Raw genomic sequence first — 23,788 nt, 5'->3', positions numbered from 1 at the left:
TCAGTCAGTATAAAAATCTTCTGAAGTCATACTGGATCAGAATCAGATTGACTGGTTCAATATGTGAACAAATCATTCAGTTTTGTGACCTGGATCAACCAATTCAATGACAAGGATCGACTGCTTCACAAGTCGGACATCAGAAATTCTCTCATGAATGTGCTGATGAGAGTCCCGACATGAGGATAAGTGATTCTTTTACATTTCATTTTAGGGTGAACTGTTTCTTTAAAGACATTAACTATGAACATCATGATGGGAAGCCTATACAGCAAATAAAAAATACATTCTTTTACAGTGACTCCGCATGATACAGTAGATCAGAACGGCTTTAATGTCACAATGTTCTCTCAGAACACGCTGTAGCTTGCTGGACACGCTTGATAAGGAATGCACAGTTCTTATTTACTTATTGCAGACATCGGGAAAATATGCATGTATTGTTCCTTGCGGGGGTTAATCTGATTCATTGTACAAAAACAGACCAGATTCAACATGCAGCTACTGTGGGCTTTTCCTCTGAACTTTCTTGCTGAGTGGCAATGCATTACAGCTACTACAGATGAAATATAACGCGCAGTGGGAACAGACGGCCTAGTTGCACAGACAATTGTCTGATCAGAGCTTTGCTTAAAGCCAAACTTGATCCCTGTGGGGTTCAAACCAGACACCTCCTGTTATCAACTGAGCTTTAGTTTTCATAAAGTTTCAAATTAAAAGCGACACAGCACTGTAAAAAATTTACTGTAAAATTTACAGTAACTTACTGGCAACGATTAGCCAGTAAGTTACTGTGAATTCTCTTTACAGTAAGGGTACTGTACTTCCATTTACAGTATTTTATGTTTATACTGTGAATTCAAAAACAATTAAATACTGTGATTTTAGTTGTATTTACAGTAACTTACTGGCTAATCGTTGCCAGTAAGTTACTGTGAATACGTTTTACAGTAAGGGTAGTGTACTTTTCACAGTATTTTATGTAAACACTGTGAAATCAAAAACATTGAAATATTTTGATTTTAGTTGTATTTACAGCATTGTTTTACTGTAGAAGAAAATTTCAATTTAATTTACATACAAAAAACATTAAGCACTGTTTTTTATGTATTGTATGCAACACAGTACTATAAACAGTAGATAACGGTTAAGCACTGTAAATTCAGTTTCTCACTGTACAATTTAAATACTATATCACTATCATTTAATATTAGCCATCATTAAAAGAAACACCCATTTTTCTAAAACATTGCAATCAACTGCAGACAATAAGAAAATTGTTAACAGTTATTTATTTAAAAAGATTTGGTGAACAGAAATGACAAAACAGGTACAACAAAGGGATAATGGACATTGGACAACATGCCATTATACCATCCAAAGTTAATGCACGTTCTATGCAAGTAATGTGGCCACAACACCCAGCGGAGTGTTAACTTTAGATAGTCTAATGGCGTGAAGTCTATTATCATGCTTATTCTACTGTTGCTATATTCAAAGGAACACTCCGACTTTTTGGGACTTTAGCTTTTTCACCGTATCCCCCAGAGTTAGATAAATCCTTACATACCTTTTTCATCTCCATGCGTGCTGTAACTCTGTCTGACACACCCACCGCTAGCCTATAGCTTAGCACAAAGACTGGATGTAAATGGCTCCAGCTAGCATACTAATCCCAATAAGTAACAAAATAACGCAAACATTTTCCTATTTATGTTGTGATTTGTATAAATCAGAGTGTACAAATAACAAGGTCATATGAGACACAGCCATCATTTAACCGCATATTGGGAACTATAGTCTCAGAAGGCGAACCACTGCTAGTGATAACCGCAGCACCTGAGACGCGCCGTGGAGAGGAGCAGAGAGTTCGTTCAGAGTTGGATTAATAGAGTCAGCAATTACTAGATAGTGAAAGCATAGTTTACAATCATGGGTGTTCGCTGTATTTTAAAAGAGCTGCGACAATAAATGGGAGACCAGGTAATGCCATGATGTTTCATAGAATTCCAAACAAAAATGCTGACCTGTGATATTTATTAGTCAGGATGCATTTTTGTTCGGAATTCTTTGAAACATCATGGCATTACCTGGTCTCCCATTTATTGTCGCAGCTCTTTACAATACAGCGAACACCCATGATTGTAAACTATGCTTTCACTATCTAGTAATTGCTGACTCTATTATTCCAACTCTGAACGAACTCTCTGCTCCTCTCCATAACGCGTCTCGGGTGCTGCGGTTATCACTCCGCCCAAGTAGCAGTGCTTCGCCTTCTGAGAATATAGTTCCCAATATTTATACGGTAAAGATGGCTGTGTCACATATGACCTTATTTTTTGTACACTCTGTGACTATACAAATCACAACATGTAAATAGGAAAATGTTTGCGTTATTTTGTCACTTATTGGGATTAGTATGCTAGTTGGAGCCATTTAGACCCAGTCTTTGTGCTAAGCTAGGCTAGCGGTGGGTGTGTCAGACAGAGTTACAGCATGCACGAGATATATCTAACTCTGGGGGATACAGTGAATATGCTAAAGTCCCAACAAGTTGTCGTGTTCCTTTAATTTACGACTGAAGAAAATTTTACAAAACGTTTTTTTAAAGTTACAGAGCAAATTGTTATTAGTTCATTCAATAGTTCTGTATGACAGGTTGCTATGACGGAACAATAGGCTAATACAAATTGATACAACGAGCCTATTTCATTACAAGATTTGTAAAGTTACAGAGCAAACTGTTACTAGTTCATTCACTAGTTCCGTATGACTAGTTGCTATAATGGAACAATAATGCAAATTGATACAATACAGTCAAAAAATTTAACTACTTTGAAGTTGTGCAAATAACTGATTACCCCATTCTAAAGAGCAATAAATAACATTATGGCAATATTGAAATAAAATAAAACATTGAACATTAAAAAAATATATATTTAACATTTGCATGAACATTTAAAACAGAAAGGAAAATAAACTTCCCCTGCCACTTGGCAAAGGTCTATGGCCTCTTGCATGCCTTGACCTTGGAGACAGAGAATCCTATTTGGAGCCCTGAAATTAAAGAAGAAAACACATTAAATCGACTGAATGGTTTCGAAAACGGTAAAACTCAACTGTTTAACTCTGGGAGAGTTGTAGAGCCAATAAAAAACAAAAGTGGAGTGTTCCTTTAACAAATACAACTTATTTAAATAATTTAGGCTACTAGTAAATGGTGAAATTAACATTTAGAAAGTTTAATAAATGTTGTAGAAGTGCAGTTTATTAATAGTTAATGTTAACTAATGTAGTTAACTAGAGTTTAATAAATGTAACCATATTGTAAAGTGTTACCAATTTGTTATACACCGATTCAGACGTCTCGTGACAGATCAGTTATTTTAACTAGAGCCCGACTGATAAAGGATTTTGAAGGCCGATACCGCTACAAATATTTGTTGGTTTTAAAATCCGATATTCCTATATATCGGCCGATATATATATATATATATATATATATATATATATATTATTATTATTTTTTTAAGAAACACGCAACAAAACATAACAGATTACCCTAACATTAGTTATTTGTAGTTATTTATGAGTTTTAACTAGTATAGATGGTATAGCATGGTAAACGTGCGTGCCAGTGATGCAGAATTGACCACGCATGGTCAAGATCAACCTCTTGAAAGCAGATGGACTCTGACACAGTGGGCATCGCAATTCAACAGCCATACTGACACCTGTTAGCATTTCAAACCCGCTCTTCGCCCCAAACCACCACCGGTGGTGGTTACATAGCAACGTAACTTACATGGTGTTGCTCTACATAGCAACGTAACTTACATGGTGTTGACGAGACGGGAATATGATGGCAGACATCGTGAACAATGTTTGAACACGTGAACACAGTGCAGATTGTCAACATAACATTAGACATTGTCTTTTTGTCTAATAACTGTACCTAACATTAGTCGTCCGCGGTCAAAACACTGTGGTGTAAACAGTTTGATGTTGGGATATTCACTGCCCAAAGCCTATTAACTAAAGCCAACCAACCCCGTTACGTCACATGTTAGAATACTGCGCAATGGCGCCACCCTGGCGGCGAAAGATATTAAGTTTTTACTTTTTTTCTTTTATATGTTTACATTTGTCATGTGTCTTATATAATTGTTGATTATAGTGGAAATCCATCTAGTAAATCTTGTAAACTTGATTGACTGCTTAATTTTCCCTTTAAAGGATTAGTTCTTAAAGGAGAACTTCAGTGCAAAATTAACCTTTGGTCTAATAACATATTGGTACCTAGTCGACCATTCTCTGAGATTTGTTTTTATGATAATCGAATGTAAAGAGTTTTATCTCTAAAAACTGTTTAGTGTATAACGCTAGTATATGGGGGCATTGACTAAGTAAAAAGAAATCGCTAGTTAATACCACTAACAAGGCTCAAAATAGCCCCACACTAACATAGTAACATAATGAGGGTCCCTACATCCAAAACGAAGCATTGAGAACTTTGTAAGTGTACAGACAGTATAATAAGAAGATATTTTATCAAGACAGTCCACTTCGCGTATACAGGCAGGAGCCATCTTGGGAAAACAGTCTCGACAAGTCGAACCACGAATGCCGTTTGGTGTTAGTGTGGGGCTATTTTGAGCCTTGTTAGTGGTATTAACTAGCGATAGATCTTACTTATTATTTGTCCCCATATACTAGCGTTATAATCTAAACAGTTTTTAGAGATAAAACTCTTTACATTCGATTATCATGAAAACAAATATCAGAGAACGGCTGACTAGGTAAAAATGTGTTATTAGACCAACGGTTCATTTTACGCTGGAGTTCTCCTTTAAATTCTTTTCCACTGAAGAAAGAAAGAGATGGATATCTTGGATGCCATTGGGGTGAGTTAATTATAAGGAAATTTACATTTTGAGGTGAACTAATCCTTTAGGTTTAAAATAAAAATGTTTAAATGTAATATATTTTTCTCATGGTCCTTATATATAGGTCATAAAAATATCAATAATTGTCGATATCAACCAATATGAAACACTTATATCGTGATACAGTTTTCAGACATATCGCCCAGCCCTATTTAGAGCCCTATGATTTCCGCGATAACGAAATCGCGGACGGAATCGCGGAATTGGCCAATTAACGCGGAATCTAGTGTTAACGCGGAATTTCGTGGATTTTTACATATTTGGTTTGAAATTCTGTTTTTGTGTGGGAGAAGAACGTATGTCTGTTGAAAATGCAGACCGGGGGAAGCAAATCTGGACGACTCAACCCCCCAACCCATCATTTCAGCTCCAATGACGAAATCAAAACAATGAAAGCATGGCGAAGCGGCTCTCCTTTCGTCGACTAAAAGTTAAGAAACTCAACGGTATAAGCCGTCAGTGCCGAGCAGTTCGCACGTGACTTATGCAGTGTTTCCCACACTTAATTCGCCGCCACATACTGCGTTTCGGTTTTTAACACTATTTAAAGCATGCAGCGTATTCATTCAGTTGTATTTCCCCGCTCTCCCTCCGTCTCTCTCTCACTCACGCGTCTCTCTCACACACACACACACACACACACACACACACATACACACGACGTGCACACCACGTCTGTCTGAGGCGCCGGACTGGACAAAGGCGAAGCGAACTCCATGAGAGACAGAGTGTGACTTTATTTAAACTTATAAACTAATATAATTTATATTACTGGACAGTTTAAAGCTCATAACCATATTTTGTTGTTACTTGAAGAGTGCAGTGTTATGTTGCATCATGCAGTATTTGTCCTGAAAAGGCTACTGAGTAATTGTCTGTATTACCTCAATAAATTTAAGGTCATTCCTAATTTATTTTTATTTTTTTAATAGATTTTTATCATTAACTTTAAAAGCATACTATTTTTTACAACTAAAATAACAGTCAAGGGTAAAAAAAAACCTAATTCCCTAAAATTAAAACGGAAAAAACGAAATTTGGGAAAAAATAAAACGGAATTTGGGAAAAAATAAAATGGATTTCATAGGGCCCTACCTATTACATAACATTTTAAAGGGAGAAGATGATTTTGAACAGCTTTTCAATTGTCAATGTGCTTTTACATTGCAATCAAATTATTTAATATAAAAATACCTCTGATCAAACTCCAGTGTTGTGCTGGCTTCCACCTAATACTGTAGGTTGAATACGTAACAGGCGAAGAGAGCGGCCAAGGCAGTGGTGAAGTCCACCATGTGAGCACCAGGTGGGGTTACGACCCTCCCCTTGATCGACAGCATCCATTTTTTTGCAGTCTCTCCTTAGTAAAGACAAGAGTCATCACAAAAATTATATTTCATAGCGATACATTCAATAAAAGATTTTTTCCACATAAATTATTGTAAAAACAGGGCAGGGAGCATACATATCTTTGAAGCAGTGGATTAAAGGATTGATTAGTTCACCTCAAAATGAAAATCTCCTAATAATTTACTCACCCTAATGCCATCCAAGATATCCATGTCTTTCTTTCCTCAGTGGAAGAGAAATTAAGTTTGACGAAAACATTTCTTGATTTTTCTTTGGATAATGGGCTTCAATTGTAAACAACGTTTTAAAGTCCAAATGAATGCAGTTTCAAAGGTCTTTGAAGTACTTCAACGCACTATACAGGTTCCCAGCTGAGGATTAGGGTCTTATCTAGCGAAATGATCAGTCATTTTCTGAAAAAAAAAAAATTATAATTTATATACTTTTTATCTACAATTGTTGGACTACTGGAGCCCATTATTCAAAGAAAAATCTAGAAATGTTTTCCTACAAAAATGTCATTTCTCTTTCATTGAGGAAGGAAAGAAAGACATGGATATCTTGTAAATTATTCGGAAACTTTCATTTTGAGGTGAATTTTAAGGATTTTAAATAGCAGTTACTGGTTTGGTGATAGAAAAACAATGAGTGACACAGGCATAGCAAGCAATCTGAAATAGTAATCACGACATTATAGGTGGCTACTAAAAATAAGAGAGTAACTTACTCCACATAACTTAAGTTTTTGAAGTGACTGCTGACTAGTGCAGAGAATGGCACGACACAAACTCTGCATTCACTAGTGTTTTCCAGAAACGTTGCTTTGCTTGTGCATAAAGTTAATACATTAAGGATTTGTTAACAGTGAATGTGAAACTTACCAAGCATGATAATCCTTGGAGTGATAGGGAGGAGACAGCTGGGCCTCTTCTACATCTGAGGGAGTGGTACCGTTAGTCTCCTATGCCAGCAAAGATAAAGAGTCACTCGAAAGAAGGTAACTAACTAGGATAGAAAAAGCTTTATAAAAATTGTTGATAAGAAAGCAATGAGCCTTTTTTTTTCTCTTTAGGTTTGTGCATGTTTACTCATAAAAAAACTAAGTAACTTACCACAATAACTTTATCAATTACCACTCTAAGTTACATCAATTTTCTCTTAATTAAAATATTGTTCACACAGTGGACAACAGTGACTTTAACTGTTAAGTTACCCAGCATTTAACCAATAATTGAGATAGACGTTAGCACCATGTTATAACTTAACGTTATTATTGTGAGGTGAGGTCTATTAAAGAAAAAATGCTCAACCACCAATAACATAAACCTGACACAAACAAACCTGTATTTACTTGAACAATTGGAGGCTTGTCAACCTGCATTATGTTGGGGGGTGTAAAATGGTACGTAAAGTTAACGTTACTTAACTTACTGATTTTCTGGAAGTCCCGAATCCCCATTAGCAGTTGGTGAAGGATCCGCGATCCCAAGATGGAAACTCCGGCTGAGGCAACGGGTGGGGGAAAAATATTCTCCTGGCTAGCTAGCTACCGATAACTAGGTAAACTGTTGGCTAACTAATACTAATAACGTTTAAAGGCTGTAAAAACGTCTCCGTCGGCGCTCTCACGGAAACGTTTTCGCTGAATTCCTCTCAGGCAAAAAGTGAAAGATATCAACACAAAGACGAAAACAAAATAAATAACGTTACAACCACAAGACAAAGCCGTGTATAAAGAAACGCACATTTGAAAAATACTAGACTTATTAACGGAGCTTAACGTTAAAGGCTGTTACGAAAACGTAAATTCGACTATTAACTTAGCTTTTCTGTCACTGACGACGAAACAGAAATTCAAATTAGTGATGGCCGGTTCGTGAACGAATCGTTCTTTTGAACCGGTTCTTTTTAGTGAACCGGTCGAACCAGTACACTAAATCGGACTGAATCGTTCGAAACAGTTCGCGTCTTGCGTCAGCGCTAAACCACAAGTTACTAAAGTTACTCACTTTCAGACATGCCTGACAGTCCCTCCGAATCGAAATAAACCAATATCCATTAGTACATTTTATTCAGTAACTCAAAAAGTTCACTGAACGGAGACATATGTTGGTGCTGAGAGAAGTGAGCACGAGCAGCTGATACTGCGCATGCGTGTACTGCCGAACATACAGGTACAGCGGTCGGATAACCAGTACAGAACCGAGAATTTCTTTCGGACACGTTCGACATATTGAGAACTGATGAGTTGATGAGCTGAGCATGCGTGCATTTTTTTTTCTGAGGGACGAAATGTACGTTTCCATGTCTTGAACATATCAGTAAGTGTAACAAAATGAAACATTTTGGAAACATGTTTATCACATTACTGTATCACTGTATTATTTTAACGATTGGAAATAATGATTGGATTCTAAAACTGTTTAACTACTAAACATTTATTATACTAAAATAATATTTTCAGGAACAGCTCATTTAATTTCTAAGTAACAATATAAATCATTGATGTAAACTCTTGCCAAGGTTTGGTGCACTGCTTAGTAAATAATGTGTTAACATAACGAATTAAACATATATGTTTAATTCGTTATGTTAACACATTATAAACATGATGTATACTGTATAGGCTACAGAAGGCTATATTGGAGACAGACATGCATCGATTTTTTAGTTTTGTCGGCTGTATATTCAGGTTTCAGCTCAGCACACAGCTATGGTTCTCGAGTCGAGAACTGGTTGTTGCAGTTCTTGAATCACTAGTACAGAACCGAGAACTGTTTCTTTCGGACACGTTCGATACGGAGAACCGATGAGCTGGAGATACTGCGCATGCGTGATAGCACCGTCTCTGAACAGAACTTTCTTTCGGCCGGCTGATCCTGTGCTGATACATGAGCACGCAGTAGTACGGGTGAACCCAGGACTTAAATGAGAGGGCGAATCGGCGAAATGTAAGTTTATTTAATAACAAATAAAATGATGAAGACCATTTATGCATTTTATATATTTAAAACATGTAAAACATCCGCGTTAGCACATCGCCTAGGCTGCAGCAGGGTTCGTTTTCAAAATGTAAGAAACTTATCCAAGATGATTATGACAATGCATACTATTATTTAACTGAAGTTGTGATTACAAATGCCTTTAATTTGAAGTATTTTTATCCGCCGGGATGATAGAATTGACGTCATTACGTGATGACGTAAAAGAACTGGTGAACCGGTTTTTTGAACCGGTTCATTAAAACGAACTGTCCGAAAGAACCGGTTCGCGGAAAAGAACCGGACTTCCCATCACTAATTCAAATGCTTCTTTCGCGCTTTTTTCTAACAGACTCTAGCTTTGACTGCCTAAACCCCGCCCACTCTGACGGCGTTTTGATTTCGCCTTGCAGCTCAGAAACAGCTCTGGAAACTTGCACATTTATCTCTCCTGCTTTCGAAAATACATATATACATATAAAAACACTGATTTTTGTAAAATAAAAATCCCATGTTACGTATTTATGAGTTAACCAGGCAGCCCCAATTTTGGAAAGTAATGCACACATAACCTACACATAATAAAAAGGTTTCTTCATTCTGAATAGATGCATTAATCAAAACATACTTAGAAAGCTTGAGAGTTTTGGCTCAAATTCAAAACTCATGATTAATCAAATGTTATTAATATTGAAGTATATAACGTTAAGCTAAAAGATAAAAACAACCAACATTAAGAATATATTTATTACATGTGTTAATATTTATAGAAAAGTGTGAATACTATTGCAACTTATAACCAATGGTCATGCTTCATTTCAAATCAGAGGATTATATGATATCTCAAAAAATTATGCATTTATGAAGCCTATATTGTTAGGGGAGAATTTGGAGAAGTTTAAGATAAGGATTAAATATGTTTATGCCCTGTTAACACCCATTTACAGTCACAAATACAAACAAACAAAAGATATTTAAATTCTTTATATATAGTATATATATATATATATATATATATATATAGAAAGCTCATGCAGCAGGTGCATCAGAGTACAAGTTACAACACAAGGGTTATAAAGAAAGATATGATAAAAAAAGGAAAATTACAGTAGTTTACTTTACTATTTACAGTACTTTAGTGGCTGTATTGTGATTTTTTACAGTAATGCTTTGACTACTGTGATTTCCACTGTAATGCTTGAACTACTGTGATTTTTAAGGTCTTACTGTAAACTTTACAATATTCTACTGTAAAAATCTTTTACAGTATTGTTACTGTGACATCTACAGTAAATAACTGTAGATTTCACAGGCATTTTTTACAGTGAGGTTAAGCATCTACTCCGCTTACAAAAATATATTTTGCTAACATTCCCATTAAGTAAAAAAAAAAACTTGCTGTGCTGACTTTTTGAGAACATTTTTGAAGACCAGATTAATTTGAATGAATGTTTTATTAACATTACAGAAAGAATGCTTTTTCATAACTTTGAGAGAGCCTTGCCACAACGTTAGCAAGACTTGTAGACTTGTTGGGTTCAAAGTTGCTACCTTGATGTTACCGCCTGTGCTTTTGAACCAAAGACATGAGAATTTACAAGGTGACAAATCAACTCTCTGACCTCTAAGTTTCAGGATGTATCATGTTCACCTCTTAGTGATGTGTAAATATGTCGTAACTCCCGAAAACCCAAGCACGCAAAGTAAGATCAGGTCTGGAATACAAACCTCTGGCTTAAGTGGCCCTCTGAGTCTCTTGTTTAATTGGAGGAAGACGCCTTCCCATGCGTCTCATGGCTCACTGCCTGGATGTTATACAACTACTGAGAAGATACACATCTTGCTCTCTTCATAATCTCTTAATTATATGAATGGGCAGATTGATCAGGAAATAGCAATATTTGTGACCTATATGATCAATGCAGTTTATTAGTTACATAGGCCTATTATTCGAATGCATTTGCATGAAAATCATTGTGAATCATAAGCTTCAAAGTGAAAAATGTATGTTTGTAGGTTGTGTGTGCATAGACAGCCATAAATGTGACACGTTCGCACACACAAGTTTTCAGTGCACTAGAAATGTATTATGCATGTGTGAAAATCTTATTTTTTTTTCACTGCACATATATCAATAAGGTTTCTGTTCTTGATGAAAGAGAGTAATTGAAAAAGCTTATTTCATTTCACCAAATAATGCCGAAGCTAAATAGCTACATTTATTTTTAGGCTAATAGTTTTTTGTGGAATTTGATATATATTTAAACTATATAGAAATTGTAATATTTTATTGTTAATGAAGGGGAAACACAAATTAGGCCTAACTGATTTTAATTATGGCTTTTTATTGATATAATGTTTATTATGATAAGAGGTATCATTATGAATATCATTGATCGGTTTTGTCCATCCCTTTTAATCCCAGTCACACAGCTAATTATAACACAATACATTCTCATTGTGCTTACATGGGCTTGTTATTTAGTTTGTCAGACCATTTGTAAAAACACTGAACTTGCTGTCATCTGGGAAATAGATTCATGCATGGAACATTACAGAGTGATTGATTGATTGATTTTGACTGAATGCCTATAGTATAAGTGATGGGGAAGTTCCAAAACACACAACAGCTCCTCAAGTTATTGTGGAAGTAGGCTAGTTGAAACTTTCAGGGGTTTACAGTTGCCTCATCAAGATCAAGTGTCTGACTTCCTTGAATTGTTATAACGGTAATTTCTTTTCCCATTGTCTGAGACAATTTTAAACAAGCGGTAGCCTATATCTTCTAGGAAATCATGGTTATTTTTCATAGTCTACAGGACATATGCCACATTTACCACAATGCTTTTATGTGAGCTTAACTTAAACGACTTACGCAAAAATATTTGGGGGTGGGCTTGGGGGAATTATCAATAAATCAATAAAATGTTCCCAAACGATCCAAGAAATTATGTGGAATAATTTTTATAATGTATCATCAAAATGTGTGCAGTGGAGGGATCTTTGAAAGTAGTCCAAGCAACAAGACGAACACAGTAGGCCAGGTAGCCATGACGACGATAGGCTACGTCCGCGATGTAATATAGTCCTGTGTCGACGTCGAAGTGAAATAATTTCAATCGTTAAAATGTTGAAATATGCGTGAAGAAAGGTTTCTCAGCACAGAATTTGCAACAGGTTACAGTATATCGCTTCACTTTATACAACAGACCGTTTTGTCCTCGCTTGTTAAATTCGAAAATTCAAAATAAGAGCATGTTTCAGCAACTCATTACAGGAACCCAGACGTATCCTCATCAAAGCTGAATTTAACGTGTTATCTGTGCCCACAGGGAATTATGTGCAAATATATATATTTTTTAAATAACTAATTTTGACAGCTACTGATGTATTTTGGACGGGTGTGTGAAATCTGAGCACATTACATTTTATTTGGCTTCAATATGAAACAGACTATTGATAAGTGCAACGATGAAGTCAAAAGTGATTATCAAAACTAAGATAAGCTCTGACATATTCTACCATCACAAAATTGGCTGTAGCCTAGCCTACATCAGTTCACGATTTTAAAAAGCCTATCCTGATTAATATGTTTATCTGGGAACGTAAAAAAAATGTTTGACAGTGACCTTCAGACCAGAGGTTCAGATCTGTAGCTCTCCTGGGGTGAGCGGCATTCCATGAGTAACAAACAGCTGCGGTCCCTCCGCAATAAGCCTTTAAAAATAGTGACCGGTTCATTTCAAATCTTGGACATTTTGTACTTTGAGTAAAGGGTATAAAGAAAGTTGTTGGTGCTAAGCAAACACAAAACAGGTCAGTCTGAAATAATTAAACCAACATTTTAATAGTCTTTGTCATCAAAGCGGTATGTGTCTGGACTGCTTATTAAATGGCGAGATTAGAGGAACTTTAGGGGAAAATCCACTGAGCTAGTGGGCTGTGTTGGGGCTCAAAGGGGCCTCCAAAGGGGTCAAATCCTTCCACTTCAGTTGTGAATTCCTCTTGGAGCTTGCTTTGTCATCATCTGCTTTCCAGACAGCGTTTCAATTTTCGGACTCAAATAAACTTTAAATGTTTAGACTTGAAACATCAGATACAAAAGATAAATTCTTACATCATTTTTGTGACGGGCCACCACATGCTGCCAACGTTTCTTCTTGGTTAAGGTGTTTTGAATTCTAGGTGGTTGTTATGATGTTCTGTAAATCTACAAGGTATTTTTTTAAACCTGTTAAATATACGTAAATAAATTATACGTGTTTTATAGCCTAACTGTTTTGTGTGTCTGCTTTCCAGACAGCGTTTCAATTTTCTGACTCAAATAAACTTTAAATGCTTAGACTTGAACCATCAGATACAAAAGATAAATTCTTACATCATTTTTGTGACGGGCCACCACATGCTGGCAACTTTTCTTCTTGGTTAAGGTGTTGTGAATGCTAGGTGGTTGTTATGATGTTCTGTAAATCTACAAGTTTTTTTTTATATCTGTTTTGTGTGTGTGTGTGTGTGTGTGTGTGTGTGTGTGTGTGTGTGTGTGTGTGTGTGTGTGTGTGTGTGTGTGTGTGTGTGTGTGTGTTTGTATACATATATATATTTAGGGATAGGAGTTTAAATCCTTAACCCTGAATACTAATTTAGTACAGCTTATTAGCAAAGACAAATAAACATCTCTACACAATATTATGGCAATATTATTCTGTGGTACACTTTAAGCTGTGAAATATTTCATGATTTTAATAAAAAAATGTAAGAATAACTTATATATACTTGCTCCATTTGGGCCTCTGAATAACATTGAGGTGTTTGTTTTCCTCCTTGAGTGACTCAATATTCTGTTCATTGTAGTTTATGGTTAAAAATAGTAATGAAACTACTAGAACTAGAAATATGGTTTTGGTGTGGAAATTCTGGGTGGCCGGCTTGGGTACTTCTCATATCTGGAAAATCATAGAAAACCGTGTGAAGCATTAAACCAGCTAACCACGAATCCAACATGACATCATGACTTTTGCGTAAACATACACGCCACGTTCACTTTGGCTACGTTCACACTGCAGGGCTTAATGCTCAATTCCGATTTTTTGAAAAAATGCGATTTTTTTGCAAGGCCGTTCACATTTCCAATTAAATGCGACCTTTTGTGATCTCCTGTGTGAACGTGAAATGACCCAGAAGTGACCCGCATGCGCAGAAGAGTAATCAACGGTCCAAGACGTCACTTGTTGTTTGCAGAATAGTTCTTTTTTTTCATAGGTTGCGAGCTTTTGTTTTATTATTATTGCCACAGCCCATATACAAACACAGACAATAATTATTTTATCGACGGGCAGTTTGCACATAAATGTAAGATTTTTCCGATCCTCACCGACCTCGTCATAAAACCCGTTTAATTGATAGTGCGTGTCCGCGGCGCTCCTTGCTTTGTCACCGGCGGCCGCGGTGTTGCCAGATTGGGTGGTTATTCGCTACATTTTAAGGCATGTTCACATGTGTTTTAGCCAGGTTTTCGCTTGGAAGGCTCTATATCTGGCACCCTACTGTACAAAGTTATACTGACAGAGAGCGCACGTTCACCAGAATGAACGTGTTCACAGTAATGCTCATCAGGCAGTAATACAGTACGTTTATTTCGGGCAAACGTGAATGATACGCGAAAATATGAACGCGTTCATGCACTATCGTTCATTGAACGCGTTCAGGCACAACACTGGGGAAGAGACACGTCTGCAGTGGCCCATAACAGTGAGGAAACGCGTTGGAGTTAGCGTGTATTGGCTGGCTACAGGTGCTTGCAATGACGTGCGGGTCGGATATATGTGACCTGGCCGTTCAGATTGAAGTCGCATTTCAAAAGATCGGATACATATCGGATTTAGACCACATACCCAAGTGGCCTGGGTCGCATTTGAAAAGATCGGATCTGTGTCGTTCAGACTGTCATGAAAAAATCAGATACAGGTCGCATAGGGGCAAAAAAATCGGAATTAGGTCGTTTCAGCCTGCAGTGTGAACGTAGCCATAATTGCTGTGGTCTCTAGAGCTCATGTCTAAATCACTTCTGTCCAGCGTTCAGCTTTTTCTCACAATACTTCAGACCCTGGTCCTGCAAAATCTCTTCAGTTTCCTGTGAAGGAGTCTCCGAATCCCTCATTTCAGCCAAAATCATCTGGGGCCTCAAGGGGAACGTCTAAAGGGAAATATGAACTGGCCTTGGTTTCACAATAGCTTAGATAAGGACAAACCTCTTAAACAACATCCTTGAATGGCAGGTAAGTGCCAAAGTAGACACCACGATCCTGAACGGGTTTGAAGAGTGACATCTTTATCAGGCGTGGACAAGATGGCGGCCTCAGGGGGTCACTGCATTCCAGAAGCTTCTTCATCACGGTTCATGTCATCAGCCGTCCACTCAGAGCTGCTGACGGTTCATGACATCACCGTTCTCACTGCAGCATTATTAGACTGAGAGACCAAGAGGAGTCACTGCTTGCTTATGTGAGTGTGTGGGGAACTGACACTGAAGAGTAATTAAAGAGCTATTAATGAAGCACTTCAGAATGACACCTCACTGTGTTCATATATGGAGGTGTTTTTCTTACAGTCCTCAATCTCTAATTAAGCAATTAAGCCTTTTATTAATATCTAGCTGTGTGGTTTGATTCTGTTTATGAATGACTAAGTAACTGAACATTTTTGAATGCAAGTTTAGAGTCTGTACTGAATATGATGCAATAAATACGACATCAACACCTTGAAACCTTAACATTAGTTAATGAACTAAACTTTTTGACAAGAACTAATAGGTCAATAGGGAGTTGCAATGCCAGAAAATCCTTTCCTATCAGTTTTTAGTTTGCTTAGTTTAAATCCAATTCGTCAACACATTTATGGGGACCTTTAGCAATGATTCTAAGCTCATATCCATGGTCGGCGAGTGACCTACTTAAGCCCACATCCTAAACTCCTTAAAAGGAATTATGACAGAAGCGAGGGACTAGGCTGGGCGTGATACTTCTCCTTTATCAATATGAAACATCAGTCACCCCTCTCTCACAGCAGAAAGCATACAGGTGTGTCAACCTGAAAGTTGCTCCATCCTGCCAGTCAAAGCAAAACTCACATGAATAAAGCCGAAACAAATGAGCCAGGTAATGATTGACTCATACCATTGCAATTAAAACTTGTTCATTGTCAGGCACCCGATCCTCACCTTTGACTCTTGAAACCGTGTGTTATTTCGGAGGGTCGCTGCTTAGTATTGCTCCCCGAGGACTGGATACACCCTGCAGTGCTTTTGCCAAGATGCACTTACAATAGGAGCTTTGTGCAAATATAATGGCAACCTGCAACAGGAATCTTGGCATGTATAAATCCAGAGAAACTGGTTTGGTGTTTAATCTGCCAGTCTATCTCAGCATATTCATTTCTGAGTCTCGAATTACAGTTGATTAATGATCTGCTCTGAAATTAAATTGAAAATAAATATATTTCATATTTTTGTGATTTAATAGGCTGAGGCTAGTTGTCACGCTAGTTGAATAGTTGGGGTTGTTTTATTAAAACTAAGGTTTGTACGCATATTTACTTTAAAGTATTTGCTACAAATAAGCTTTTTAACACTTACACTATCTAGGATCTATCTATCTATCTATCTATCTATCTATCTATCTATCTATCTATCTATCTATCTATCTATCTATCTATCTATCTATCTATCTATCTATCTATCTATCTATCTATCTATCTATCTATCTATCTATCTATCTATCTAGCTAGCTAGCTAGCTAGCTATCTAGCTATCTAGCTATCTATATCTATATCTATACATACACTATAACCCCCCCCCCCCCTCCCCCCAGGTGTAAAAAATGTCAACTATAACAAATTGTGTGACAAATAAAGTGACACCTGACATTTATGATAAATTTATGTTGACCCTTTGACCCTAGAATTTTAGACTGGAGAATAGAATTTATCAAAAAAGTTCCATGTTCCATTGCATGTGAAAAAAGTTGTTAGAAACTAACATATGAAACTACTGCTAAAGAAAACAAGCATTTACACAAATGGACTTTATTTTAACCCAAAACCTCAGTCACTGTGTGACAACTAGCCCCAGTTTCCCTACAGTATGTTAGTTCAAATGATGCTGCTGTGCTTCTGGACAGAGAACAGAGGTTGTAAGGGAGAAATGATTGAGTAAAGTCAGTGAGAGATATAAAGTACATAAGTGTCGTGTTGTGATGGTTAGCCTTGCATGACGGAAACGGTAATTGTCTGGAATCTGGTGCAAAGTTCAGAGTCTCTCAAGCAGTGTGTACATTCTCGTTATTGATGTAAGGCATTCCTTATTAGGGCACATGGACATAAAAAGCTTTTAGCAGATATTAAACTTTGGGAGAGAGGAAGATATGAGATTATATATATATATATATAAATGATCTTTAACATCAAAGCAATGCATGTTTCCTCTAATTGCCATGAGACTCTATTTTAGTCCAAAGGCTTATGTTGTGGAATTTGAACCAAAATGCCCCGTGCAGTCTGTCCCCTTGTGGTACATTTGAGAATTATTACAGGCTAACATTCCTCATGCCCTGAGAATGACCCTTTAAAAAAGAAAAGCCAGTTGGCTGCATTGCTGTGGGAATCTTGCTGGACTCAGAAAATACATTGGACAAATAAAGTCCAAGAGCTGATGCCTGATTGAAGGTCTGACCAACAACATTGCATAGTTATTAATCAGAGCATGACTGATTCTCTAAACAGGTCGTAGGCAATTCAATCCAAGCATATTCAGTTCGAGCCAATTATCTGTTGGCCAAGTCAAATGAGAGGAAACGAGAGGAAAAAATAGCAAAAGTACAACCTCAGTGAAGAAATTTTGTCCCATTAGCACTTCTGAAAAAAAAAAAAAATTGTGAGAATCTTTTATTTCTTTTCTGCAAGCTAGTGATTAATAATACTATGCCTTCATTACCTGCTTTTACCATTGGATGGCATTTTTGGATTGCATGGGTTGGATTACATTTTGTATTGTTTTGTATTATTTTGTTTGTATAAAAAAGGGATCTTTTGCTGAATAAAAACATTTAAACACAATTAGCATTTATGTTAATAAATATATTTATTTAACATTTATTATAATTTATTATTGTATTTTGGTAAACTATTTTTGTTATTATTATTAATGTTTTAATGATATTATTATTAGAATTATTAATATCATGACTATAATGATTTTTCTTCTTAATAATAATAATATTAAATCATAGTAATAATTTACTATTGTCATATTATTATTATTATTATTATTATTATTATGTTTTGTATCCTTCAAGCTTAATTTCCAATATCATGATATATTGTCTATATACGTATATATATATATTGGATGAAAAAGGAAATATTTCATATCGCATTGTGCATTTATTTATTTCATTATATATATTGTTAAATAATAATAATAAATATTATTATTTAAAAATTAGTATCATATTTTTTTTAAGTATTGGTCCTTCAAGCTTACATTTCAATGTAATCATAAATGTTGTTGGGTGAACAATGGAAAACAATAATCTATTTGTGCATTTATTTATTTATGATCTTATATTTATTGGCAAATTATAATGTCAGAAAATAAAAAGAAGCTATGTTGTAGAATTATTTTTATGTTATTGGAATATTCATTTTTTGTAAGCTTAAATGCCATCTAATTGGGTGTATAAGGTAAAACAACAATTAATTTGTGTATTTATGTGTTATATGTATTGTTTAATAATAATAACAACAACATTAATAATAAATCATAATTCATTTTAACTATTATGATCCAAAATTCTCGTTATTCACTTATACAGATATAATAAATAAATTCACAAGTAGATAGACAGTAAAATTCTAGAAAACACTAATGTAATGTTTCAGCCCTGGTCGGGAAAAGTCAACTCCTCTGAGCCACAACAGCCCACCAAATCATCTCAAACCATGCAAACTTGAAGAAACTGAAAAACAAAAGAGACCTGAACATGTTTTAAGACATCTTGAGAGCCATTGTTGAACAATGTGAGACGATAATTAACGATTTTCCCTTTATAAATCGCAGACAGTTACAGCTGCGGGTGGTCTGGCTGACTGAAAAGTTTTTACTGAGACTGTGTCTCATCTGATTACAATAACGCAGCCCAATCGAGCCATTAAACTGACAATGACAAATAACCAACATGGTGTTTCATCATGAAACCTTTAAATGACAGAATAGACCGCTAACTCAGCAGGAAGCAAATAGTGAAACGTTTATTTAAAAATGAGCTGTGAGTCTAAATTATGCAGAAATAATTTCACACTAGTAAATATTTATGCCATGCCAGTTTACAAGACATTCAAGTGGCATGTTGAGCTTTGAAGCACTTCCAGAGCATAGACAAAACAACCGAGGACCATTTCCATGAGACAACAACAAACACGAGAACTTCCCACAGAACCTCAGGGAAGCTTAAATAAATAGGCTACATTCATCGGAAAGATTCCAAGCAGAATATTGTTTATGTTTGGTTAGGCCTAATCGTCATGGTTCGTGCAGAAATGACGTTCAAAAATAAAACCGGAAAATATTTACTTGACTAAAAGGATACATAATAATTATTTATACTCTAAATAATAAACTTTGGAGAGAAAAAACAACAACACGTATACTTTACACACTTTGTGTCATTTGATCCAAGTGGTCAGTAGGCGTCGCTGTTTCTAAACGCCAGTGAAAATGTAAATGTAATTTTTTGTCCCCTATGACTTTCCGTAGCAGCTGTACGTGTGCAAATCATTCCATTCTCAAAACCCCAAAACTACAGCACTTATTTCAGATTTAGTTTAAAGTAGTTTAAATTAAAAATGTGCGTTCTTTCTTAACGAACATGAGTCTAATAACGTTTTGAGACAGTAACCGATAGCGTTTAACGTTAGTTCGGTAAATGATGGCATTACTGTATGGTGTGGTGAGTGGTGTCCTTCTCACTGCTGTTGTATTAATAATAGTGTTTATTTTACGATTATTTGGGATTTTGCGACATGGATCGGAATATAAACCAGGACAGAAGGGTTCTGTGTCAGTTCTGGTGGTGGCTGGATCAGGTGAGAATCAACCTTGCAAACAGCATTTACAGAGTAAAATATTATACAGTATGTATGTGTATTTATGTATTTGTGCGTGTAATATTATAGCATAGTTTATTACAGTGAGTATATAAGTATATATATATATATACCAATTAACATTATTGTTTTTGAGGGTAGTTTGTTTCGTAGCAGCGTACGTGCATAGACAGCAACATAATAATATAGCAATTAATACCATAAAACATCACAAAAATCATGAAATCCATTTGTGTTGTTGTTATCCTCCAATATTATGCCACTTCCTGCAGGAGGGATGTTAGTTAAAGGGATTGGAAAATAAGCTCAAAACGAAAGAACGTTAGTATCATTTATTTGAAACTCACTCTTATGTGATTTTTTTTTTTTTTTTTTTTTTTTTTTTTACAAATCTTTCAATTTTACTGTGTATTTTACTTTTTTTGTACTTTAAAACTGAATAAGCACAATTTAATTTCACCCAAAAATAATTTACAATGTTTCTAAACGCCAGTGAAAATGTAAATGTAATTTTTTGTCCCCTATGACTTTCCGTAGCAGCTGTACGTGTGCAAATCATTCCATTCTCAACTTTAATGTGATAAAAGTTGCTGAAAGAAATAGTGACAGATAGAAGATGGATATATAGATTCATCCTTCCATTTAATTTTTACATTTGTATATTTTAACTTAATGTTGTGATATTAATATAAAGGTGTGACATCTATTTTATTCGCCAACTAGCATATATTTCAACAATAATCCTTTATTATTATTATTATATTATTGACTTTAAATGTTTCTTTTCTGTCTCACCTAGGAGGACACACAACAGAAGTCATCCGTCTGTTGGGGAGTTTATCTCAGTCGTATAACCCTCGACATTATGTGATCGCAGACACTGACAAAATGAGTGAAGAGAAGATCCGAACTTTTGAAGCAGAGCGGAAGAAAAGTGATTCAACCTCTCAGGTGATAGTTTTTTTTTTTTTTTAAATGTTAGACACAAAAACAGACAAAATTTCAGACAATAAACAAGTTATAGGTCAATAGTTAACAAGAAAAATGATATAAAGAAGCCTGGTCTATCTACTGAAAGTTATTTAGAAAGAAAAAGAAAAAAGTGGGGGCACAAAAATGAAAGAATAATAAACATGGTACAAATTTTTAGATGCTTTTATTGCTGTCTTGTTTACAGATGTTGAGATTGTGTTTAAGTGCACCTTCAGTTCTTGTTTGAAGATGTCAAAGCGGGGTTTACTCTTTGTATATTTACATTTATGGATATACAACTTTCCAATTAATAAAAGGAGGTTAATACAAAACTACTTTGATTAGATTCTTGTCATTCATATAAAACCCAAAAATCACAGAACACATTTTGGACAATCAAGACATCAACATTACTCCAGAATAAGTGATGGATCTGTACTGAACATATTTATACTTCAAAAAACCTCTTTTTTTCGGTGGAACTCTAAAGTTCTCATTGGTTTTGTCTTACTTTGACCAGCAGATGGCAGCAATTCCTTTGTCTTTTCATTTATGTTTATATGACTGTGAATTTGAAATGATAGATAGATAGATAGATAGATAGATAGATAGATAGATAGATAGATATTAACTTTATCATATTCCCTCATTTAGTGGGAATGTTTTTCTGCTTATATTCTCACTCATTTGTCATGTTTTCCTTGATTTACTGTACACAGTTCACTGTCCACTGGATTCCTCGCAGTCGGGAGGTTCGTCAGTCATGGAGTTCCTCCGTTCTGAGCTCCCTGAACGCTCTGATGTCATCCGTACCGTTGGTCTTTAGGCTTCAGCCGGATATGGTGGGTAACTTCACCTCTCATTCATATCATCATTAAGTATTCATTTCCTCTTTTCTGCAGCGTATTCTGTATAACACCCTCCAGAAATAGCACATCATAACATATTTATGAGATCATGCCTAAGCCCAGCTCTATTTTGAGTATGATTTGAGCCTTTTATTCAAATTTAAGTATAAACATTTTGCAAACATACTTATGGATATGATGAATATTAGTTTGCATTACCAGATTCGAATATGTTATTAAGTAGTAAAGACAAGTCACATTTATTTATATAACACTTTATACAGTACAGATTGTTTCAAAGTATCTTCCCATTAATAAACGGGAAAATAACAGTGTTAATGTTGTAAAATTATGAATCAATTAAAACAACTTTAATTTAATCTCTAGCAGCTCCCACTGTAAAAAATATTTTCAAGATTTGTTATCACAACATACTTTCTTTTGTCAAATCAACTTTATAATAATTTATTTAGTTGAGATAACTTATTATTTTGAGTTTCTGATGGTTAAATTAATCTCCTTCATTGTATTAACTCACTTTTTCCAGTTCAATTAACTTAAAATTTTAAGGCAACCCAGGTTACTTACTTTAAGTTAAACCAACAATATTTTTACAGTGTAGTAATCACAACATTTTTTCTTTTGTCAAATCAACTTAAATAATTTATTTAGTTCAGATAACATATCATTTTGAGTTTCTGATGATTAAATTAATCTCCTTCATTGTATTAACTCACTTTTTCCAGTTCAATGAACTTAAAATTTTAAGGCAACCAGGTTACTTACTTTTTTAAGTTAAACCATCAATATTTTTTACACTTACAGTGTATTGGACAATAGTGTCATTCTGTTCCGTTTAGTTCAGTGTTGTATCAGTTTAGTTCAATAGCTGTCAATGTTGCAAAGTTCATCAATTATAAACACAAAAAAAGATAAAAGTTCAGTTCAGGTGTAAGCAGCTTTACAGAAGACACTAGTTAAGTAAGTGTTATTATTCAGCTTAAGTAACATGTAAATGTATTATACTGTGTTATTATTGTACCATATTGTTAATCTTTTTTAAATGTGCTTTCTAAAGCATATCTCTGTAACTCCGTGTCTTCAGATTAACGTCCATAACCTTGAGAATTCAAACATCCTGTGCACTGTTTTGGAAAACGGCTTTTTATAAATATGTCATGTCATCTGCGAAACGTAGTCCAAATTCTGTACTTTTCCTGAATGGTTTGACCAGAGAAATACAGAAGCAATGTGTTTGCGATTTGTTGGAAGACACATCATGCCCATATTTCAGAATGACAATGTCAAGATTCATCAGGCTCAAATTGTGAATGAATGGTTGTGAGGGAGCATGACCTTAAATTCAGTGAAAGTCTTTGGGATGTGCAGGAGGAGACTTTACAGAGTGCTGGACTCTTGCGTTGACCAATGATAAAGTGATGATATTGTAAATTGTACATGCTTTAAACATAATAATCACTGCAATAATGATGATCTGATCATAGACTCTTTAAGGGGTGGTAAAATGCCATTT

General features: G+C 35.4%; 1 protein-coding gene and 1 long non-coding RNA gene across 3 annotated transcripts in view; one reads left to right on the top strand and one right to left on the bottom strand.

Annotated features, from left to right (window-relative positions):
* Positions 1-1,275: 1,275 nt before the first annotated feature.
* LOC120471078 (uncharacterized) lies at positions 1,276-8,150 on the bottom strand. Of its 2 annotated transcripts, none has more exons than XR_016149214.1 (4): positions 7,728-8,150; positions 7,178-7,257; positions 6,141-6,306; positions 1,276-3,057 (listed from the first exon to the last, which is right to left on the bottom strand). It is a non-coding gene; the product is annotated as an uncharacterized LOC120471078 (long non-coding RNA). The 2 variants fall into 2 exon arrangements; XR_016149212.1 differs by having other exon boundaries at positions 7,178-7,232.
* An 11,919-nt stretch (positions 8,151-20,069) lies between these two features.
* alg14 (ALG14 UDP-N-acetylglucosaminyltransferase subunit) overlaps positions 20,070-23,788 on the top strand; it is a 15,752-nt gene continuing 12,033 nt past the window's right edge. Inside the window, exons 1-3 of the mRNA XM_039685147.2 lie at positions 20,070-20,413; positions 21,234-21,385; positions 22,126-22,248. Coding sequence (XP_039541081.2) covers positions 20,254-20,413; positions 21,234-21,385; positions 22,126-22,248 — 435 coding nt within the window. The 5' untranslated portion in view covers positions 20,070-20,253. The remainder of the gene's footprint in view (positions 20,414-21,233; positions 21,386-22,125; positions 22,249-23,788) is intronic.

The sequence above is a fragment of the Pimephales promelas genome, chromosome 22, assembly GCF_988280905.1.
Source record: "Pimephales promelas chromosome 22, fPimPro1.hap1.1, whole genome shotgun sequence".
Classification (NCBI taxonomy): domain Eukaryota; kingdom Metazoa; phylum Chordata; class Actinopteri; order Cypriniformes; family Leuciscidae; genus Pimephales; species Pimephales promelas.
This window is presented reverse-complemented; position numbering and strand designations above follow the sequence as displayed.